Source organism: Chiloscyllium plagiosum, unplaced genomic scaffold (genome assembly GCF_037043375.1).
Source record: "Chiloscyllium plagiosum isolate Xiang-an unplaced genomic scaffold, Cpla_swu_hap1 HiC_scaffold_13, whole genome shotgun sequence".
NCBI lineage: Eukaryota > Metazoa > Chordata > Chondrichthyes > Orectolobiformes > Hemiscylliidae > Chiloscyllium > Chiloscyllium plagiosum.
In genome coordinates, this window is record NW_028270151.1 from 116,688,918 (window position 1) to 116,712,646 (window position 23,729).

Below are 23,729 nucleotides of genomic sequence, written 5' to 3' on the forward strand. Positions count from 1 at the left end.
ACTCTCTCTCTCCCCTATTTCTTTCTATCTCCCCTTTGCTATCTCTCTCTCCTCTGCAGCATATATTTTGCTCCCACCTCTCTCTCCTCTCCCTCTCTCTCTCTACCCCTCGCTTCCGTTTGTCTCTCACTCTCTGTTTACACCCCCTCTCGCTCCCCTCTCACCCCCACACCTACCTATCTTTCTCCTCCTCATAAGTGTCTCTCTCTCTCCTTCTGTCTCTGAGTCTCCCTCTCCCCATTTCACCCACCCCCAGTTCACGAGTTCCTCTCACCACCCAAACTCTCTCTCAAAACCTAGTATCTCTCCACCTTCCTCCCTATCTCTGCCACTCAATTCCCTTTCCTTCTCTCTCCCACCCCATTCTTTGTCTCTACTGTTTCCTCTCTTCATGCACTACCCCACTCTCTCTTCCTTTTTCCTCACTCTCACTTTTGTCCTCCTAGTCACTCTCACCTTCCCTCTCTTCCACATCCAGTCTCTCTCCCCATTCCTCTCTCCATCCACTCTCTTCCTGTTGTCTCTCATCCCTCCCTGACCCTCTCTGCCCCCTCCTTCACTCTCCTTCCGCCGCTCCCGTCCCTGTCCCTCTCCCCTTGTTCTCTCTTCACCCGTTTTCTCTGTCTCCCCTACCTTCTCTACCCTCATTTCCCTCTCTCTCCACTTCTTTTTTCTTTAAACCTCCCCCTTCCCCTTCTCTCCCGCCCATCTCCTCGCCTGACCCTGTCGAATCCCTCTCTGCCTCGCTTCCCCTCTCTCTCCTTCCTCGTCTCTTTCTCTCTCTCTTCCTCCCGCCTCCCTCTCTGTCTTTCGCCCTTTCCTCTCTCCCATCCTTTCACTTGCTCACACCATCATTCCCTCTCTCCCTCTCACCGTCTCTATGCTGTCTTTCTCTCTCTCCCTCTCCCCACCTCTCTGTTTTCCCGCATTGCCCCCTCTCTCGCTGGTTCTCTTCGTCTCTGTCTCTGAATACTTCACACACCTCCACCCTCTATCATGCTTTCTCCCACCTCCCTCTCTCTGACACCCTCCCTTTCTCTCTGGACACTTCCTCACTTTCTCTCTCTTTCTCGTTCCCTCCAACTCTCGATTTCTCTCTCCCCTTTTACCTCTTTGTCTCCCCGAACACCCTCACACATAACTCCCCTCCCTCTCTCGGCATCTTACCGTCATCCCCATTCAGTGTCGCCCCTCTGTCTTTCGGCCACATTCTCTCTCCAGCCGTCTCTCCCACTCCTTTCTGTCTCTCCGCACTTCCCTGTGCCCCTCTCTCTCTAACCCACCCCCATTTCTCTCTCGCTTCCCACTCTCTCACCGGCGTGGCCTCCCTCTCTTCCTCCCTCTCGTCTTCGTTCTCACACCCCTCATTCTCAAGATCTCCCCCTTTGACGCTCTTTATCTCCCCTCACTCTCTGGCTCTCTGACCCCTGTCTCTCTCACTGCCTCTCTGTACATATGTTTCTTTCCCTTCTTCTCTTTCTGCCTCTCTCTCTCTCCACCACTTGGTCTCTCTCCGCAGTGCCTCGATTTACACCCTCTCCCTCCCTCCACTCGTTCACTGTCTACCACCTCCCTCATTCTCTCCCATCCATTTCTCTCTCTTTCGACCCTCACGCCTCTCACCCCATCACTGTCTCTATGCCCACCTCCCTCACTCTCTATCTTCCCCACTCTCTAATTCCCCATCACACTCTCACTCCTCTCTCTTTCGCTGTCTCGTCCCTCAACCTACCTCCCTCTTTCTGACCACGCTCTCCCACTGTCTCTCCCATCCTCTCACCCTATCTTGCCCAGCCCACACTCTCTGACTCTCCCACCTTTCCTACATCTCACCGCTCTAGCTCCTGCTCTATCTCTGTCTCAACCAGCCTCCTGCTCTCTCTGTCCGCCTTTCACTCCTGGTATTGCCTTCATACTCTCCCCCACTCTCTCTATCTCTCTCCCCCCTCCCTCTCTCCTCCCCTCCTCTATCTCTCCCCACTGCGCTCTCTCTCCATCTCTACCCCACGCTCTCCCTCCCTATCTTCCCATACCCTCTATGTGTCCCTGCCTTTCTTGCCCGTGCTTTTTCTCCGCCCTCTCTCCATCTCTCTCTCTCTCTCACTCCCATATCACTCTTTCTCTCTTTGGTTAACCTCTCGCTCTCCCTCTCCATCTTTCCCAGCCCTTCCTCTTTCTGTCTCTCTCCTCTCTCCATCTCGCTTCCTCACATCCCCTCTCCCTCTCACCTTCTCCTGTCTCTCCTTCCATCCCGCTCTCCCCAACCCCCACACTCTTTCACAATGAGTCCCGCCCACTCTCTTCCTCAATCGCCTTCTTAACTGTCTTTCCCCATCCTGCCCTCTCTCCTAAGCCACCACACACCTTCTCTATCCCCACTATCGCCTCCCTATCTTCACTCACTCTCTCCCAATCTCTCCCCGCACTCTCTACATCCCCTCGCTTCACTCCTTCCCCCCACACAGTCTCTCTTGAACTCTCTCTGCCACCATCTCTCGCTTCCCCTCTCTCGCTCCCCCTCACGCTCACGACACCCTTCTCTCTCCCCTTTGCTCTCTCTCCCTATTCCTCTTTCCGCCACCTACCCGTTCTCCCCTTCACTCTTTTCTCTCGTTCTACTCACTCTCTTCGATTTCTCTATCTCTCTCTCACCCTCGCTCTCCACCACTTGGTCTCTCTCACCTCATACATTCTCTCCCCTAATCTCTCTACACGCCGTCTCTTCACCACTCTCCCTCCAATGTTCACTCTCACTCTTACCTCACTCTCACTCACTTCACACTCTTTTGCTGTCTCTGTCTTCCTCTCCTTGTCTGTCTTTCGCTTTCTCCACTCCTCCCCTCCCATTCTCCTTTGTACTCTCTCCCCAATCTCTCTCAATTCCCAATCTCTCGCGCGCGCCTGCCCTTATTCTCTCCCGCTTCCCTCTCTCTCCCTGTCTCTCTCCCTCCTCACTTCCTCCCTCTCTACAACAATCTGACTCGCTCCAACCTATCCACACTCTCTCCCGCTCCATCTCTTCCCTTGTCTCCCCATGTATCTCTCACACTCCCTCTCTCTCTTCGACCCTTCATCTCTCTTTCTGTACCCACCAATTTTCCTTCTTGTGCCTCTCTAATTCTCTCCCTTGTACCCATCCATTTCCTCTCTCTCCCTCCACCTCACTCCCTCCTCATTTCTCTCTGTGTTCCTCACGCTTCCGTCTCTCGCTCTCTTTCTCAATCTATTTCATTCACGCTACTTTCCCTCCCCTCCGTCTCTGTCTCCCACCACCGCCCGCTCTCCATTTCTCTCCCTCTCCACCTCCGTTTCCATTTTTCTCAGTCACCCCTCCCTCTCTCACTGTCTCTCCCTCTAATCCTGACCCTCTCACTTTCTCTCCTCCATCTCTTTCTCTCTCCATCCCTGTCTCTTTCTCCTCTCTATCCCTCCTTTCCGTGTCTCTCCCCGCCCCTTCACCCCTCTCCTTTTGTCTTACAGCTCTCTTTCCACCTTCTCTCCCTCCCCATCGCTCTTTGTCTCTCACCTCCTCCTCCTCTCTAACCAAACTCCCTCCATCTCCACCTCTCTCCCTGTCTCTATCTCTCTTCCCGCTGTGTCTCTCTATCTCCTCTCCCTCTCTTTCTCACCATCCCTCTTTCTCTCCCCCTCACGATTGCCCTTTCTCCTCTGCTGCCGCACGTTCACTTCCCTCCATCTCTCCATCCTCTCTCTCTCCCCTTCTCTCCCTCATGCCTCCCTTCCTTCACTCTCTCCCGTTCCTTCTCTCGCTGCACACCATCCCTTTTTCTTCCCTCCTCCCTCTCTCTCCACCCCTCATCCTCGCCCTTTCACGCTCACCCGCTTCCTTTCTCTGCCCCATTCTTTTTCTAGACCTGTTCCACTCTCTCCCTCCGTTCTGTCTCTCCCCACCTCCTTGTCTCTCTCTCTCTCTCTACCCTCTCCCTATCCTCTCCCCAATTTCTGTCTATCCGTCTCCACTCCATCTCCACGCCTCTCTCTCTTCCTCCCTGTCCCCATACCTCTCACATCCATCACTGTCCCGCTCTCCCCTTTGTCTCTCTTTACCTCCCCCTCACTCTCTGTCAATTGGCCCTACCACTGTCTCTCTTACACCATCTCCCTCCGTCTGTTTCCTTCCCTTCTTCTCTTTCTCTCTCTCCACCCCATTTTTCCTGTCTCGGTCCCCCACCTCTTAATCTCACTCCCCATACGCCTCTCTTTCTCCACCACGAAGGCTCTCTCCGCACTGCTTCTCTCTCCAACCATCTCTCTCCATTCGCTCATTCACTCCCACATCCCTCATTCTCTCCCCCTCACTTGTTCTCTCTCTGGGCCCTCACGCTCTTTCTACCACTCACCAAGCCTCCTTCTCTCACACACTTTCCCTCCTTTTCTCTTCTGCACCCTCCTTCTCTCTCTGACGTCTCCCTCTTTCTCACCACTTCTCTCTCGCATCTCTCTCTCTCATTCTCCGCTGCCGTATCCCTCTCTCCCTCCTCCCACTCACCCTTTCTCGCCTCCATCTCTCGCTTTCCCCTCTCTCTGTCCCCAATCATTCCCTCTTCCTCTACCACCTCACTCTCTCAATCTCTCTATCTTCGAGTCCCACTTTAACTGTCTATCCCCTCCTTTCTCTCTCTCTTTCAGATTCTATATCTCGTCCTCATCCTCTCTCCCTCTAGCCTCTCTTAATTCCCTCCCCAGCGACTCTCGCTTCCCCTTCTTTGTCTCCCTCTCTCACTCTCTTCAACCCCTCCCTCTCACTCTCCCACGTCCCTCTCTCTTTCAGCCCCCCTCTTTCCAGCCTCCCTATCCCTCTCTCTGCCCTTCCCTTTATTTATCCTCCCCGTCTCTGTATTCTCTCCTCCCTCACTCTCATTCTCTGTCCACTTCAATCTGTCTCCACCCCGTTATTCACTCTCTCTCCCATTCCCCAACGGTCTCTTTCACTCTCCTTCCCTATCTTTCTCTCTCCACCCATTCTTTGTCTTTTCTCTCTCCCAGCATACGTACCTCTTTCTCTTCTTACCCTCAGTATATCTCAGCTCTTATCTCTATCTCGCCGACATTGTCTGTCTCCGCCTCAGTCTCCCCTCTCCACTCCTCTCTTTATCTCCATACGGCTCTATCTCTCCCTCTCCCTGTCTCTCACTCCCCTTTCCCTCTCTCTCCCATCTCCTTCTCAGTAAACTTCTCCCTATCTGTCTCTCTCCCCTCCCTCTCTCTTTTCCTCTCGTTGTCCCCACCTCTCTATTTCGTTCTCCACACCTGCACCTCTCTCTCCACCCCTCCCTCTCTATACACTCTCTCTCGGCCTCACTATCTCTGCATATCTCTCTGTTTCTCTCTCTCTCTCTCTCTCTCTGTTCCCTGTCCCTGTCTTTCTCTCTCAATCCGGCCTCTCTTTTTTCCCCTATCTCCCAGCCTCCCTCTCTCCCACTTTCCCTCTCTTTCACTCTGCACCTTCCCTCTCTTTCTGACCCCTCCATCTTTCTCCCCGCTTCTCTCTCACCTCTTCCTCACACTCTCCATCGCTGTCTCCCTCTTTCCTTCCTTCCACTCACTCTTTCTCGCCTCTTCCTCTGTCGCTCTTCACCTCTCTCTATCCGCAATCACTCTCCCTTCCTCTTCACCTCACTCTCTCTGTCTCTCCACCCTCTCTCTCTCTTTCTCCCTTCCTCTCCCAGCCTTCCTATCTCTATCTCTCTCACTTTCTTTAGCTCTCTCTCTGCACGCCCCTCTCGCTGTTCGGTCCCACTTTCCAACCCCTATTCTGTCGCCTGTCCCTCTCACTCTCCACAACCGTCTCTCTCTCTCCCTCCTCCCACTCATTTTCTCTCGTTCCGTCTGTCTCTCCCAAATCGGTCCACGCTCCACATATCTCTCTCCCCTTCCTCTTACTCTCTCTTGGCCCCACTCTGACGCTCTCTCCCCTTTCTCTGTCCCCAATCTCTCCGTTTCCCTCTTCCACCTCACATTCTGTCTCCCAGTCTCTCTTTAACTGTCTCTCCCCTCCCTCACTCAGTCGTTTCCTATCTGTCGCTCTCACCATCTACCCGCCCTCCCCACCTCTCTTATCCGCCCCTGACTCCGACTGTCTCCCCTTCTTTGTCTCGCTCCCCCTCACTCCATCCCCGCACTCTCTCTCCCCCACACCCCGTTTCTCTCTGAACGCCTCTCTCTCCCCAGCCTCCCCATCCCTTTCTCTCCCCTCCCCCTCTCTTCCCTTCTCTTTCGCTCCTCACTGCCTCCTCTCTCTCCCTTGCTCTCATTAAGTCTCTCTCCTTCTCTCTCTCCCTACCTCTTTTTCGCTCTCTCTCACTCCCTCACTTCTCTCTTTCTCCCTCCCCATCTAAGTCGCTCGCCCCATCCTTCTCTGTGTCTCCCCTCTCATTCCTCTCCCCACTCTCTTCCTCTAACCATTCTAACTACATCTCTTTCTCCTCCCCTCTCTCCCCACGGTTTTTCTTCAACATCACTCAGCCCCGCTCGTGCCCTCCTTCTGTCTGTACCACCGCACTCTCTCTCTTGCTCTTCCACCGTCTGTGTGCCCGCCCATGTCTCTCTCTCTCTCTCGACATCCTTTGCTCTCTATCCACTCCAACTCTCTCTCTTCTGGTGCCTCTCTTCTCACTCTGTCATCCCGCTTCCCCAAACATTATCACCTCTCAATATCTTTCACCCTTCCTGTCTGTCTCACTCCATACTCCCACTCTTTCTCCATACTCAGCCTCGCTATATCGCTCTCTCAGTTTCTTTCCTTTTCTCTCTGCAACTTCCATCTCTCTCTCGCCCACTTTCCCACTCGCCACTCCCTCTCGCTCCCACTCCCCCTCTCTTCCGCACATCCCCATCTCTCCTACCCTCCGTATTTCTCTTTCATCACTTCTGCCACTCTGTGTCGCCCCCCCGCTCTTACTTCCCAATGTCTCTGTCCCCATTAGTCCCTCTCCCTCTCCCTCATCACTCTCTCTTCCCCCTCCCTTTCTCTCGCCACGTCCCTGTCTCTCATCACCCTCTCACCCTTTGACCCATCTCTCTATACCTTTCTGCTCTTCTCCCTTTCTGTAAACTCCCCCTCCTCTCTGTACCCCACTCTCTCTTTCTGTCTGTCTCGTTCTCCACAGCTCTCTTCCTCTCTCGCCATCAGCCTTCTCTCTCCACTGCCGTCCATCTCTCTCCCTCTCTCTATCCATCCAAATTATCTCTCCTCCCCCTCACTTTCTTTCGATTCCCACTCTCATTATCCAAAACCCTCCCCACTCGATTCACCTCCTTCTCTTTCTCTCACGTCTATTTCTATTTCGCCCCTCAGAGTCTCTCTCTTCTCTGCTGCCTGTCTTTCTCTGCACTCTGCCTCTCTTCCTCAGCTCCCTCCCTCTCTGTCATCTCCCTCTCTTTCTCCCCCTCACCCACCCTGTCTCTTTCTCCCCCCTCAGTTTCATTTATCCTCTTTCCTCCATCTATGCCTTCGTCCCTCTCCCCCTCTTTCCCATTCCCTCTTTTCACCCTTCATCTCTGCTTCACAATCTCTCACTCTCACTCACACGACCGCCCGCTCTTTCTCTCTCGATCATTCTCCCAGATTTCTCTTCCCATCTGCCTCCTTCTCTCCACCCTGCCCTCTCTGTCCTCTCCTCCTCTCTCTCTCGCTCCCCATTCCCTTTTTCTCTCTGTCTCCCTTCCCTCTCTCCCTCTCTTCGCTCTAACACTATCTCTCTTTTATGCAACAGACTGTCCTCTCCCTCTCCCCTCCCTCTGTATCTATCTTTCTCTCTCCCCTAGCTGCGTGTTCTGCTCCAAACTCCCTCTCCTCTCCCTCTCTCTCCCCTCCCTCTCTCTTCCACCTCCCTCGCTCTCCGCGCCCCCCTCTACTTTCTCTCAACCTCTCTCCCTGTATCCATAGGTCTCTTCGTATCTCTCTCTCTCTCCCTCCCTCCGCCCCTCTCACTCTTTGCAGTTTCTCTCGCCTTCTCTTGCGCGCTCTCTCTCTCTAACCCCCTCCCCGTGTCTCTCAATCGCGCTTCGTTCCGTCTCTAAACATCTTCCTCTCTCTTTCTCTGTCCATCCCTGTTCGCTCTCTCTGACCACGTCCCTCCATCTCTGTTCCCTTCTCGATCTCCTCTAGCTGCCGCTTTTGCTCAACCCACCCTCTCTCCAACCCTTCCTCTCTCTCCTGCCTTCCCCTGCCCACAATCTCTCTCACTCATTTTTCTTTCAGTCCTCCCTCACTCTCTCCCCATTCAGCATCTTGCTTTGCTCTGCCTCAGTCTCCGCCATGCCTTCTTCATTCACTCTGTCTCCCCCTGTCTCTAGCTCCACAGCTCTTTCTATCTCTCTCTCACTCGCTATGTCCTCTCTCACTCTTTATACTCTCTCTTCTCCCATTTTATCACCTTCCTCTCTCTCTTGCCCTCGGTCTCTGTCTTTCTTATATCCTACCCTCTCTCTTCCCCCTGCCTCTCCCCCCCGACATGACATACGCTCTCCTTCAACCTCTCCCTCACTCTACCCCAGCACTCTCCATCTGCCTCACTCCCTCTGTCCCTCTCTCTCTACTCTCTCGCTCCACTGCTCTTCCCTCCCATTCTCTCTATCCATCTCCCTCTCTCTCCGTCTGCCAGTCCCTGTCCTCTTCCTTCACACCCCCTCAGTCTATGTCCCTCTCTCGTTAAGATGCCTCTTTTGCTCCACCTCCATCTCTCCTCTCTCTCTCTCTCCCGCCTTCCTCTCCCAACAATCTCTCAGCCCTGCCTCTCTTTCCTCCCTCCCCCACCCTCTCAACTTCCTCCCTCTTTCTTACCTCTCCCTCTCTCTAAATCCTTCCCCCTCTCCCCTCGTAAACTCTCTCTCCTCCTCTCTATGTTTGACTACCCCAGGTCCTTCCATCACTCTCTCTCCCTGCCTCTGTCGTATCTCACTCGCTACACCCTCTTTCCTACATTTTCTCCTCCCTTTCTGTATTGCCCCATCGGTCTCTCTCTTTCTCTCTCTCTTAGCTCCTCTCATTGTCTCTTGCCCTACGTGCTCTTTCCCTCCTGTGCTTCGTCTCTTTCACTCCACCCTCTCCCTCTGCCCCTCCCACTCTCATCACTCTCTCCCACCCCTCCCAGTCACTCCTCTCTCCCCTCCCTCTCTCTCCCTCCTCTATATCCCACTCTTCACCAACCACACTCACGCATCACCCTCTCTCTCCATCCCTCCCCTCCCTCTGTCACCCCTCCTTCTCTGATTCTACCCCTTACTCTCTTATTCGCCCTTCCGCCTCTTCCCACCACCCTATTTCCTTCTCACCCCTCCCTCCCTCACTCGCTTACACCTCCTTGCACTTTCTCTTCTTCTCTCCCTCTCTTCCTTCCTCCCCCGCTCTCATCCATCCCTCTTTTCCCCTCCTTCTCTCACAACTCTAGCTCCCCCCACTCGCTGCACCTGCCCCTTGCTTCCTCCCCCCCTTTCTCTATCATTCGCTCCCACCTTTACGTCCACATTTGTCTCCCAGTTTCCACCACTCCCTGCCGCTCCCCGTCACCACAATCACCTTCCCCCACACTCTGATCACTTCCTCTCTCCCCTTCATCATTTTCCTTCACCCTCCCTCACTCCCTATATTCCACTCCATCTCCCCGTCTCTCCTCCCACGCTCCAGTCTCCCTTATCCTCACCCCATTCACTCTTATACAACCAGTCTCTCTCAAACCTCCCTCTCACTCTCCTTCCATCTCTCTCCCATCCCTCTCTGTATCTGTACCCCCTCCATCTCTTTATCTCTGCCTCTCTGTCTCTCCCCACCACCGTCCCTCCCTCTCACCGCTACCTGACTCCCCTCTCCATTTGTGTATCCCTCTCTCTCTGTCGCACCACCCTCTCTTTCTCTCTCTCATTCCCCCAACTCTCTTCCTCACTCCCATCTGCCTTCTCAGCGTCCACAATTCTCTCTCTCGCCTCTCTCTTTCTTGCCTTCCTCCTCTCACTGGCTTCCACTCTCTCTCATCCCTCTCTCTCCAACCCACCCTCTCTCTTCCAGTCTGTATCTCTCGAACCGGTCTCTTTCTAAACCCTTCCCTCTCTGTCTGTCCTCCTCCTTCTACTGTTCCACATGTGGTTTTCGCTCTCTGCCCTTCCCACGCTCTCTCTGTCAACTTTGCTGCTTGTCTTTCGCTGCTCCCTCCTTCTCTCTTCCTTCCATCCCTCTTTGTTATCCCCTCCCTCTCTTTCTCCTTTCCCACGCCCTGCCACCCCTCCGTCTCTCTCCCCCCTTTAATTTGCTCTCCATTCCTCGCTCTCTCCCATCCGCCCTCTCTATTTCCCCCTCTCTCCTCTCACTCTATCAAGCCTCTCTCTCTCTCTGTCTCTGCCCTCCTCGCTTTCTCTCCCTGCCATCCGTGCCCCGGTGTAACTCTGCCATTCTCCCTCTCTCTCTGAGCCTACTCTTCCTTTCCCTCTCTGACTTTCTCCCGCGCCCCTCTTTATCTATCCTTCATCTCTCTGCCTTCACGTCTCTCCCTCTCTCACGTCTGCCTGTCTTCCTCTCTTCACTCACTCTGTCAACGAACTATCTCTCTCCACTTGTCCCAGCCTCCCCATCTCTCTTTCCCCTTTGCATCCCTCTTTTTCTCTGCCCCCTCCCCTCTCTCTGCCCCTTTGCTCTAGCTTTCTGCCCATTATCGGTTTCTCCACTCTCTGTCTTTACCCACTCTCCCTCCCACCTCTCTTGCTCCGTGTCTCGATCGCTCCTCATCTCTCTTACTTTTCGTTTCCCTCTCTCTCTCCTCTCTTGCCTCTTTTTTGCTCCAATATTCCTTTCTCCTTCCCTCCCTCTCTCTTCTGCCCTCATGCTCCTCTCCCCAATCCCTTTCAACCCAATCTCTCTCATCAGTCTCTCTCTCTCTACTCACTCACACCCTATCTCGACCATTCACTCTCCCTCCCCCGTATCCCTCTCTCTCCCCTCTCTCACCCTCCTGTCCTCACCAACTGTCGCATTCTCCCATCTCTCTCCTGTTTCTATCTCTCTCTTGTTCTCTCTCTCTGTCTGCCCCGCAATCACTCTCTCTTCCCTCCTTCAATCTCTTATCCTATCTCCCTCCCTATCTCTACGCTTCCGTCTCTCTTTTTGCACTCTATGTCTCTCTCTCCCACTCACTTCTACTCAGTCTCTTCCCTCTCTCTCCTTCCCCCTCTCTCCCCTCCCTCTCTCTACACCTTCTCTCTGTCTTGTCCTCTCACCCCTTCCATCCCTCCCTCTCTCTTCTCGCTTTTATCTTCTTCTAACACTTGCCTCCCTCTCTCTCTCCCTCGCCCTCTACAACTCGCTCTCCTAACCCCTCTCTCCACCTCTCTCACACCTCCCCACTCTCTTTCTCTCTCCTTCCATTTCCTGTCCCTCGCCCCCCTCTGACTATCCGCTGCCCCTCTCTACCCCTTCGTCTCTCCCCACCAACCGCTCTCCATCTAATCCCTCCCTCTCTCCCTCTGTTACCGCTCCTCAGTCTCTACAAACCTCTTTTTCTATGTCTTGCTCCCACCTCTCTTTCTCTCACCCCATCTATTTCTCTCTTTCGCCACAGCTGCCTCTCTCTCCTATCTTTTTGTCTTCCCTTACCCCCCTTTCGATACCCACTTTCTCTCACCACTCATCTCTCTCTCCTCCTCTCTGTCTCAATCTCCTCCCTTCCTGTCTCTCTTCCCTCCGTCTCTCTCTGTCGCTCTACAACCTCCCTCTCTCTCTCCACGTCCCTTCTCTCTAACCTTTCCCTCCTTCTATCTCCAAATTCACTCCTTCTCGCTCTCTCTTCATCCGTCTCTCTCTTCACCCCCTTCTCCCTATCCCTCACTCTCACCCTTGAATCCGTCTGCCGCTCTCCCATTCTTACTCTCTTTCTCTCTCACTTGCCTCCCTTTCTCTATCTCTATCACCTCCAAACTTATCTGTCTCCATCTCTCTCCCTGTCTATCTCACCCACCATCTCTCTCCCGCTCCCTCTCTCGCCCACCTCCCCCTCCAAAAATCCCTATCTCTCTCTTTTTTCTATTCCCCCCTCTATTCCTATGTCTCACTCGTTCCCTCTCTCCACACTGGAGGCTTCCTGCCTCTTTTGCTGATTAGGGGCTTTTACCCAAAACGGTTGATTTGTCTGCTCCGTGGATGCTGCCTGACCCGCTGTGTGTTTCCAGCACCGCTCTAATTCTCTCTGTCAGTTTAGCTCAGTTGGTTGCGCAGCTAGTTTGCAATGCAGAATAGTGCTATCCTCAAGGGTTTAAATCCTCCACCACCTGAGATTGCTGTGAAAGTTGTTACTTATAAAACCAGAGGTCGTGTTTTCAAATCTCACTCGTGCGTTTTTCAGATTCAGTCAAGTGGGTGGCACGGGGGCTCAGTAGTTAGCACTTCTGCCTTACATCACCAGGGCTCTAGGTTGAATTCCAGCCTCGGTATGGAGTTTGCATATTCTCTCTGTGTCTGCTTGGATTTTCTCCGGGTGCTCTGTTTTCCTCTCACAGTCCAAAGATGTTTAGATCGCGTGAATTTGCCGTGCTATATTGCCCGTAGTGTTAGATTCATTAGTCAGAGTGTCGGTATGGACATGTTGGGCCGAAGGGCCTCTTTCCACACTGTAGGGAATCTAAACTAGTCTGTCCCGATTCCTCCGACTCTCCACTCTCTCCCTTTCCCATCTTTCTCTCGCCTCTTTCGATCACTTTATCTCCCGCCCATCCCTCTTTCTCCGTATCCCCAATCACTCTCTTGCATTCCCATCTCTCTCTCTTTGCTTCCTCCACCTCCGTCTCTCTCTAATTCTCCTGTCTGTCTCTCCCCAGGCGCTGTCTTTCTCTCCCACAATATCTCTTTCTGTCGCTGCCCACTACCTCTCTTCCCTCCCCATTCTCATCCATTTTCCCCGCTCCCCATTTCCTTTTCTATCCCTCTCCGCTTCCCACAATCTCTCCCCCTCCAATCGCCCTGTACCGCACTCACTCCCTCCTTCCTCATGCCATTTCTCAGTCTCTCTCCATCTGCTCTTCCTCTCTCACTATCACTGTCCACCCTCACTCTCTCACTCCTATCCCTCTTTCTTCCAATCCCCTCTATCTCCCTCACCATCTCCCCCACGCTCTCACATTCTGTGTCTGCCATTACCTCTCCCCCTCCCCCTTTCCCCAACTCTATCTCTCCACCTTCCCCATCTATTTCCCACTACCTCTGTCTCTGTCCCTCTCCCTCTCCCGCTCTCCCTCCCGTTCCACTCTCTCTCAAATCTCCCATTTTCCTCTTTCTTTCTTTCTCTCTCCCAAACTCTCCTTGCCCCACCTCTTCCCACTTCCTACTCTTGTCTCTCAACTCCTTCTCTCTCCTCCTGTCCCTCCCTTTCTCTTCTCTCCTTCGCCCCGTCACACTCTCTCCTCCAGCTGTCTCCACCACACTCTCCACACCTCTCATACTTTATACTGTCTCTCTTAAAATCTCTCTCCCCATCATCTCTCTCTTCCCCATTCCCCCAGACTCTCTCTGCGAGCCCTAACCGTCTTTTTCCGTCTCTCTGCCCTCTTTCCCTTTCCCTCTCTACCCACCTCTCCCCGCCCGCTCTCTCCCCGCACTTTCTCTATTTCCCCCTCTACCTCCTACACTCTCTCTCCCCTTCCCTCACTGCCTCCCTCCCGCTACCGCTCTCCCTCTCTCTCACATCCATTCCCTCTATTCCTCTGTCTCCCCACTTCCCAATCTCTCCCCACCTCTCCGTCCATTTACCTTACGTCCCAATCTCTCTACCCCCTTCATTCCCACTGTCTCTGTTTCCCTCTTCCCACTTTCTGACACCCACTCTCTCCCCCTCTCTCACTCTACCTCTCTCTCTCCATCCCCTTCCCATTCTCTTCTCCTTATGTCCCGTTCTCTCGATCCTTCCCTACCTGACCACTGTCTCTTCCTCCTGCCTTCCCACTTTGTCTCCCGCTACCATCTCTCTCTCCCGATCCCGCTTTCACTCTCTTCATACGCCGTCCCACCCTTTCTTTCTCTCCTCCACTCCCGCTCTGTCTCCTGCCTCTCTTGCTCACCCCTCCCTTTCTCTCTCTCTGCTCTCTCGCCACATTTCCGTCTGTTTTTGGCCTCTTTCCCTCTTCGTTCCTCGCTCCTCGCTGCCTCTCTCCCTCTCTCTCTCGTATCCTCTCTCTCCATACACTCTGCGCCCTGTCTCTCCCACTAAATCTGTGTGACTTCTTCTCATCGTCTCCCTCTGACTCGCGCATTCTCCCCGTCCTCACTCTGTTACTCACAACTGTGAGTAGGGAAAAAATGGGTGAGGAATATGAAGGTGGTAGTCAGAGTTAGAGAGAAGGTGGTGGAGAGAGAGAAGAGTGGACAAGGGTGGATAAACCGTGGAGGTAACAGAGAGCGAGACAAAAAGTGGGCTGTCAAGAGACGGAAGTGAAACTGAGAGTGGAGAGAAAGGGCTAGTGCACAGAGGGAGTGAGAGAGGAAAAAGAGATGAAATAACGGAGGAGATAAATTTGGGACTTTGTGTAAATGAAGGATTGGAGAGGGAGCCAGTGATAGAGAAAGCGAGGTAGCGGCAACGGGGTAGAGAGATGAACTGTGCCGAAGACCAGGTCGGTGAGGGGGACCCAGAGGTGAAAGCAATGACAGAGCGACTTAAATCGAACTCCTGAGCTCAGGCCCCGGTCCCCTGCCCTTCCCCAAGGACCAAGACTTGTGGCTGACTCTGTCTCTGTCCAGCTCAGCTTCTTCAAAACAACGACAAACATCAATATCCTTCACTCTGCTGCTCGGTAATTTTTAATGCACATTTTTATTGTTTATACTTTGAAGTGATCGATACAGTCAGTGGGATGGTGCCTTTACTTACTGGCACCTGAGTTGATCGAATCATTGAAATGTCCCTGTAACCCTCCTGTCGGATAAGGTTGGACAAACCCGCGCTACCCCCAGGCTGATACGAAAGCGACAGGCTGCTTCATCGCTGAAAAATTCAACTAAAATGAGACACTCCCGGATGGATTGATTTATAAGTGAATCTGATTGATTGATATATTTGGGTTAAGGGATATTTCAGCACATTCTTCAGCTGCTGTCTGAACTTTGTCTGCGTCACAGCATAAATTGCGGTGTTTGTGCAGCAACTGAGGAGCTGCAGCATGAAGCCCAGTTCCTTCAAAGATTCATCTACAGTCACAGGTCGACGCCCAATCACATCCATCCGGTACCATATGGAACGCATCATTAATAATGACCATAACAGGATGAAATTGCCCGAGATCACAAACAGTAAAATGATAGATCTTTTGCGATTGCTCATTTCTGTGTCATACTGAGCGTCCCCACTGGTGTGAGCCCTGAGTCTCTTGCGGGCTCTGCTGCTCACTAAAATGTGTCTGACGGTAAAAACATTGAGCAGCAGGATCAGGAGAAATGGGAGAGCTGGGGTTAGAATGTGGTGGAGGAACTCGATTGCCACCCAGAAAGGCGAGAAATGAGCACCGTCTGTTACTTTACAAAACCAGGGCTGGTTCGCCAGCCGATATTGACCTGTTAACATAAAATACCAGAAAATATTTTTTAAGCAGCTCAGCACAGTCACTGTTTCCAGAACGACAGCCGCCGTTTTCTCACTGCAATATTTCCTTTTAAGCTTCTGGCAACAAATGGCTGCAAATCGATCAAAGGTGAAAGTGACGGTGAACCAGACAGAACAGTCAGTGGCTGCATAAAGCAGGCTGGCGTGGATATTACACACGGGAATGTCCCGCATGAAATAAAACTGTGCCCGATAAACAATGGGAATGTGTCTCAATATCAGGTCGAGGATAACGACCAGTAGATCCGCCGCTGCCATGGCCGCCAGATAACGTCTGACACATGGGGACAATCCACAATCTTTATAAAGCAGGACGTTAGCTGTGAGGAAGGTAAAAAAAAACACATTGTACATCAACATGGAGGAAAAGTGACTTGTTTGATTGAGGACAGATAAAGATTTTCAACTGTGTCACTGTACTCTGGGATATATTAAAACAGTTGGAGCTGAAATGACAAATGTGAAAATCTGAATTTCAGACAGAAATGTAACATAAACCACAAGAAACATTCCCTCCCCAAACATACTGAGACACATCCAAAGAAACAGATGATTTAGAGGAAACTCCCACATACTCGATCGTTGGAGAGCAGACACAGATCACTTTTTTTCCATATTCTCACACGGAGGATGAAACCTTGCTTTCGTGAAGGATTCTCTCCCAGTCCCTTGAAGACAAATGGAGTTTGGAAATTTCTGACTTTTAGACTCAATTGTGATCGATCATGCTAACTGAACAAGTGTAAACGGCGGGAAAATGTATTCACCATTTTAACTGCCTGTGGGGACTCCGTAACGGTGTCTCCCTCGCCCTGCAACTGGGCCTCTTCACTTGGGATCTGATCTTTTCTTTCAATTCACTGACGTCCGGCCGTTCCCAACTAATGTCGGGTGTAGAATGTAACAGAGAATGATGGTTAGAGTATTTTCTAGGGAATTCCAGTTACAGACGGAATGTTTGGTGCTGAATGCTGCGGGGAAACTACACAGTTACACTGGCAACATTCCCCACCTTTCTTGCCGCTACTTTGATGAATGTATCGGCGCCAATTCGTGCACCCACGAGAAGGTTGTACAGTTCATCAACTGCACCAACACGTTCCATCTCAAACTCAAGTTAACCTGTACCATCCCGGACACCTCCCTGCCCTTCCTCGAAATCTGCATCTCCATCTCTGGTGATTGTCTCAAAACGGACATCGACGACAACCTCACCGACTCCTATAGCTAACTCGACGACACATCCTCCAACACTACTTGCTGGAAAATACGACATCCATTAATCCCAATTCCTCCACAATGGCCCCACCTGCTCCCAGGATGACCAATTCCATCTTAAAACATCCCAGATGTCCTCCTTCCAATACCGCAATTTCGCCTCCTACATGGTTCAATGATGCTCTCCAGCGCCTCTCAACCACTTTGCTCACCTCCGCTCTCGAACTCCGCCCCCCAATTACAATAGGCGCTGAATGCTCCCGGTCCTTCGCATCCTCCTCCATCACTTCCACCACAGACAAAAAGACCCATTAACTCCGTCCAGTGCCCCAAAGAACCCTTCCACATACGTCACAAATTTACATGCACTTCCACACATGTTATCTACTGTAGCCATTTCACATAATGTCATTACCTCCACGTTGGGGAGCCAGGGCACCAACTTGTGGATCATTTCAGAGCACGTCTTTGGAACACCCGCACCCACCGAGCCCCGTGGGTGAAAATTTCAACATCCTCTCCTAATCCACGAAGGATATGCAGGTCGTGATCTTCATCCATCACCAAACCCGAACCACCCGATGACTGGAGGAAGAACGTCTCAACTTCAATCATTGGATCCTGCAATCCCACGGTATTAATGTGGATTTCACGAGTTTCCTCATTTCGCCTCCCCAGCATTATCCGAGTGTCAAGTCTCCAACTCGGCACCACTCTCTTGACAAGTCCATCGCCTTTCCCATTTATCCACTCTACTATATTTTCTGAACTATCAACTACTCCGTCAGATCCATCCTCATATCGAATTCGCAGCTACCTTGCCCCCAGCCACTGCACTCCTCCCATTTATTTCTCGTGCACTCCCCCCCAAAAAAAAGACACTCAAGCCTCATTCGTGGTAAAGGGCTTATGCCAGAAATATCGATTCTCCAGCTCGTATAATTCTGCCTGACGGGCTGTGTTTTCCGAACACTGGTCCGGAAGCAGTTTGATACTGCCATATTCACAGAATCATGCCTGATGGGTAATATTGAATGAAGCTGCATCACCATCCCGACTATATCCTGTTCCGCGGGCAGGGCAGACACACCAGTGGCGGGAAAATCCTCGGGGATAAAGTCAGGAAAGGAGTTACCATGCAATTCTCCAACATTGATTCCAGAACCCGGGAAATCTCATGGTAACAGGTCCAGAAAATCACCTAATGGTCGGCATCTACTGGTTTCCACAACACCCCTTGGTGATAACTCAATTCCTCAGAGGAAGCACTGAGGGTGACAAGGAAACAGAACGCACTCAGGGTGTCGGACTTCAATGTCCATTACAAAGCGTGTCTCCACAGATCCACCACTGACCGAGCAGGCAGAAGCCTCAAGTACACAGCAGCCAGTCTGTGGGAAGCGATGGGGGAAACGACAAGAAGGAAGCATTCTCAACATACACCTTGGCACAGATGGATCTGTCTCTGACAACTTCTGTAGGAATACTGAACAGACAGACCGGATGGAGAGAATGTCTCAGTCTCATCCTGAAGGTACTGCCCAATGTGTTATGTGGCACTACCTCCTGTGAAGTAGGACATTCTTCTGAAGGTCTAAGCCAATGGAAACTGGGTATCCATCAGTTAATTTAGTTCATCAGCAGCTTCAGCATCGATGCGATTCCCTCCATCAAAAGGCCAAAAGAAGGCTGTTCACTGATTGTTCCAAAATATTTAGCAACATTCATAACTGCGCATATAGTCAAGCAGGCTATTCAGCCCATCAAGAATTTTACATGGGAACGGAATGAGGTCATTCACCATTCGAGCCTTTTACTCAGCAATTGGAACAGATCTTTTATCTCTCATGGCTGTTACTCAGGGAATGAAAGGGAATATTCAGCATTCCAAAGTAACTACATGTGAATGGGGGAAGATAGGTCATTGAGCGGGAAATAGGGATAAGTAGGGATAAATCGATTTTTATCATTTTTACACAAATCAATGACTGCAATGACAGAGTGACCAGTGCTGGGCCACAACTATTTGCAAACGATATCAAAGATTTAGATAAATGCAAAAGATGTATTCGAACTAAGATGGTTAGGAACTAAAGCTATCGAAACGTGGTCGAGGCACTCTGATTGGATAAGCATAGGACAATAATTTGGCAGCTAGAAAATAACGTGTTTAAACGTGAACCTTTGATCTTTTCAGTAAGAATGAAATACAGTATGCTACTGAAACGGAAAGAGATTGCAGGACTCAGCGACACAGTGATTACTGGAGGGTTCACTCTGACCAGTTCAGACATGGGAAGTGTTGTTCCATCTCCCAGATAGTCTGCTCCCTAATGTTTCCAGTGGTCGCATTGTTCTCATTACACAATGAATATTATCATGTGGTTGCTTGGCGGTGTGACGTAGTGAGGGGGAGCATGTTTTGAACTATGTACCAGGGGGACGCCCTTTATCCTAGAGACCCTCCTTTCTTTCTACTCTGAGTGAAGCACCTTTGGAAGAGGTTGAGATGAAGGTAATATTAATTTATCTAACTTTCAATGTGTTTTGATGTACTTTTCCAATTTGCAGTGAAATACAGCCAATGGCAGCATACAGGATATTAATAGTAACGTTCATGTCCCTGTCTTCATATTTCAGGGACAGCATTGCAAGGAATCGGAGAAAACTGCTTTTAGTCTTCAAGTTAAATGTGGAAAATGGAAATAGCATGAAATATGAAAGGAAACAGCGTGAAATATGAAGAATGACGGCAGTGTAGGAATTCATCTGCTTCCACCCACTTTGTGTCTCTCATTTTTATTCTGCTCTCTGGTGTATTTTTTCTTCACAAACTTTTACATTTTTTAAGTGACTCAAATGGTAATGGTGAAGGTGAGTCCCAGAATAGAGGCTTGCTTAGGGAGTCAAGGCCTCGCGATTTAATGCACAGTGCGGCGTTGAGACTGGGCTTTGTGTGTTTTGGAGACTGGGTTTCTGCATCCTGGACAGTGGGCATGGTGCGGTTTAGACACTGGGCCTGGTGTGTTCTGGACACGAGCCCCAGTGCGGTCGTGAAACTCGATGCTGGCACACACTCGGGTGTAAGGGTCAGTAATTCGAATCCGTTCTTTTTACCTTATTATTCTTCTGCACCAAATACTGAAGAATGTGTACCGAGATGTCTTGCACCTGAGGTGGTGTCATAAGTGAAGACTTTACTGAAATGTCATTGCTTTCGTTCGTGTGCACGTGACAATGTAGCGAATTTAATTCAAATCTGAGAGAGTCACTGTATTTGGTGCCTTTTCCCAACAAAGCTGCTGCTTCTGAAATGGCATGCGACGGCCAGCAGAGGGTGGTAATACATCACTTGAAACACAAGAGGTTTGACAGAGAGAGAGAAGGGACATTTTGATTCCTATTTCAATGGATTCACAAACATTCACATGCGCACGTCCACAAACAGATGCACAGACACACACACACACACACACACACACAGAAACACACAACCATAAACACGAAATTATATGGAATTATTCCGCCCCTCATTCTGGCCTCACCTTTATTTCCTCTTGGAAATTAGGGAAGGGCAAGTGACTGTGCTGTTCGAGTCCGAGCACTTTCAGAACAGTGACCAGAATTCTATTAGTATGAAAATAGTTCTGGAAAAGGATAGGCCTGTTTCACAAGTTAATGTTGCAAATTGGGACACGGCTAATTGCGATGGTATTGGGCAAGAACTTTCAAAAGATGATTCGGGGGAAGCTGTTCTTAGATAAAAGTACATATTGCAAGTGGGAGTCTTTCAAAAGCGAGATAGTGAGAGCTCAGAGACAGCATGTTCCTATCAGTGTGAATAGTAGCGAACAAGACATGACAGGGTACATTAATGGTCCAGTCATGGGAAAGGAATAAGGTGTATATTGGGAATAGGCAGCATGGGATCATGAATCCCTTTAGAGTACGTGGTGTAATAGAACACTTACCAGGGAAATCAGAAGGGCAAAAAGGAAGCATGAGACAGCTGTAGCTGATAAAGTTCAGAGAAATGGAAGGCGATTAAAGAAGTGTATTAAAGGTAGACGAGAATCTAGAGAAAGAAAAGGGTCCCCTTTACATCAAATAGCCATGTATCTCTAGTTTCACGGGAGACGAATTAGGTTTGTTCGTGTCATTGTCACATGTACTCACACGAGGACAGTGAAAAGTTTGCATGTCTGCACAGGTGACATAATCGTAGGTACAAAATTCCACACACCCGCCTCTCATGTACAGAATCATGTTACAAAGCAGAAGAAAAAGAAAAGAATGTTAAATTGTAAAACATTGCAGCCCCCGCCGCTGCCTTACAGCCTGTTACTGTTCCATGGGTGAGATTCCACATGAATATAGCACGTCAGTATTTACTGTGGAGAAAGACATGGAAGCGAGGGAACTCAGGGAAATAAAAATAAGTGATTTTTGAAACGTGACCACATTACAGAAGAAGAAATGCTAAAGGTCTTAAAATGCATAATCGCAGATAAATACCCGGGATCTGTTCACGTGTATCCCAGCATTTGCAGAAAGCTGGGGAAGAAACTGAGGGGTCACTAGCTGAGATATTCATGTCATTCGTCAGAGTTCTGAGGAAGGATCACTGGACCTGAAACTTTAGCTCTGATTTTTCTGCACAGAATCTGCCTAACCTGCTGAGCTTTCGCAGTACCTTCTGACTTTGTGCCTGATTTGCAGAATCTGCAGTTGTTTCTAATTAAATTTGTACCACTGGCAGCCACGGGTGAGGGGCTGAAAGAATGGAAAACAGTTAATGTTGTTATATCATATATAAAAAAAACGTCTGCAATGAAAAGCCATGGAACTACAGACTGGTGAGTCTGATGTCAGGTGTGGGTAAGTGTTTGTAGAAGATTCTCAGAGGCAGGATTTACAGGCATTTCGAAAGGCATGGGCATAATAGCATGTTATTTCTGTGTGGGAAAGCGTGTCTCACAAATTCGAATGCAACTTTTGAAGAGGTGATCTAGAAGTCAGGGGAAGGTAAACAGCATAAGTTATCTGCGTACATCTTAGTGAGGCCCAACAAATTTCCATATGGTAGATTGATTAAAAAGGTTAAATCACAGGGGATCATGGAGGGCGAGCCAATCAGATCCAAACATGGCTTGACAGTAAAACACCGAGGACGCTGGGAGAGATTAGTTGTTCGAATTGGATACCTGTGACCAGCGGTGTGCCACAGTTACCAGGTTGCGGTTATTCATTGTTTCCATAAAAGATTTGGATGACAATATACGAAGCATGGCTAGTTAGTAGACGATACAAAAGATTTGTGTGATAATGGACAGTGAAGAAGGTTATCTAAGAGAACAATGAGATCTTGATCTACTGGGTCAGTCGTCTGAGGTATGGTAGATGGCGCTTCATGCAGATAAATGTGAGGCATTGCATTTTGTGAGACAAACCAGGGCAGGATTTAGTCAGTTAACGGTAGGGACCTGGGGAGTGTTATTGAACATAGACATACAGGGACCAGCTACTTAGTTCCTTGAAAGTGGAGTCGCAGGTAGACAGGGCTGTGAAGAAGGCGTCAGCACTGAGTAAACGAAATGGGCATTATGCTGTGGCTATACAAGGGAATGGTAAGGCCACATTTGGATCACTGAGTACAATTCTTATTGGCCTGCTACAGGAAGAATGCTATAAACTGGAAAGGGGATAAAATATTTAAAATTATGGGGTGGATACTGGAGGTTTTGAGACATATGGATGGCCTGGGATTTTGTTAGCTTTGCATTGGAGGCTGAGGGGTGACTTATTTATAAAATCATAAGGGGCATTTACAGGATGAATAGCAAAGTCTTTTCCCCCAGGTGGGGGGAATCCAAAACCAAAGAGGTTAGGTTGAAGGTGAGGGGGAGAGAATTAAAAGAAATCTAAGGGGCAGCTGTTTCTCAAAGTGAGTGGTGCATTAATGCAGCGCGCTGTCAGAGGTAGTAGTATTGTTGAGTACAATTACAACATTGAAATTTGATGGGTACCTGAATAGGGAAATGTTTGGAGGTGTATATGCCTAAAGTAGAAAAGTAGAATTAGTTCAGATCAGGAAAACTGGTGAGCATGGACGAGTTCGGTCGAATGCTCTGTCTGAATATTGCATCACTCTGAGAGACTATGACTCAACTATTCATCACTAATTCTTCACTGCAATCAACTAATTTAGAAGTCAAAACTTCCTCTGTACATTCTTTCAAAGTCTACTTTCTGAAATTCCTTAAGTAGAGAATTCGTGACATTGATGTGGTTCTGGAAACCACAACAACAGCAGAAGTAGAATTATATTCAAACACAATCTGAAACCTTTTTACCCCAGATAATCTATCATTACTATCAAGCTGCTCTATGGTTCAATAACGAGTCCGGGTGAACATGCCAGAGTCAGAACCATGTGTAGCAATAACTGACGAAAACCCGTTGGAGCTACTTCACTTTCTGCATATGTTCCAAACAACAGGCCGAACATCTGATAAACAGAGCGCAACGATCCCAAGATCAACAGACAAACAGTTTTGCTAAATCTAGTCATAAATGATGATGGGTTGTTCAACGGCTCACTGCAGGAGATTGCTCTGCAATTAACCCCAAGCTAATTAATGTAGCAGACCTGCACATAGTGCAAAAGGCAGGGATGTAGTCTCTGCATCATCCAAAACCAGAAGCGTTGAGTCAAAGATCCTCCTCGCCCTTGCCATGAAGCCCACAGGATCACCCATGGAAGTCATCAAAAGATTCGACTCGCTGCACATAACATGAAGAAACAGCTGGGTACAAATATATGGCAAAGTCAATGGGCCCGACATTACTCCTGCAATAGGAATGAAGACTTCTGCTGCACAACAAGCCGTGTACCTGGGAAAGCTGTTTCATACC

At 49.9% G+C, this 23,729-nt stretch overlaps 1 protein-coding gene across 1 annotated transcript; it reads right to left on the reverse strand.

Annotated features, from left to right (window-relative positions):
- Positions 1-14,990: 14,990 nt before the first annotated feature.
- LOC148148438 (putative G protein-coupled receptor 139) lies at positions 14,991-20,163 on the reverse strand. Its single transcript, XM_087993202.1, has 3 exons — positions 20,140-20,163; positions 16,151-16,170; positions 14,991-15,927 (listed from the first exon to the last, which is right to left on the reverse strand). The coding sequence occupies exons 1-3, from the start codon at positions 20,161-20,163 to the stop codon at positions 14,991-14,993; spliced, it is 981 nt and encodes a 326-aa protein (XP_087849328.1).
- Between the last annotated feature and the right edge of the window lie 3,566 nt (positions 20,164-23,729).

Bases quoted from the DNA above. Each gene is read 5' to 3' on its own strand.
- LOC148148438 (XM_087993202.1), bottom strand. From the start codon at position 20,163: ATGTATTACCACCCTCTGCTGGCC. The intron at 16,171-20,139 runs GTCGCATGCCAT...CCAACGATCGAG, and splicing joins ATTACCACCCTCTGCTGGCC to TATGTGGGAGTTTCCTCTAA. The intron at 15,928-16,150 runs ATCATCTGTTTC...GTTTTTTTTTAC, and splicing joins TATGTGGGAGTTTCCTCTAA to CTTCCTCACAGCTAACGTCC.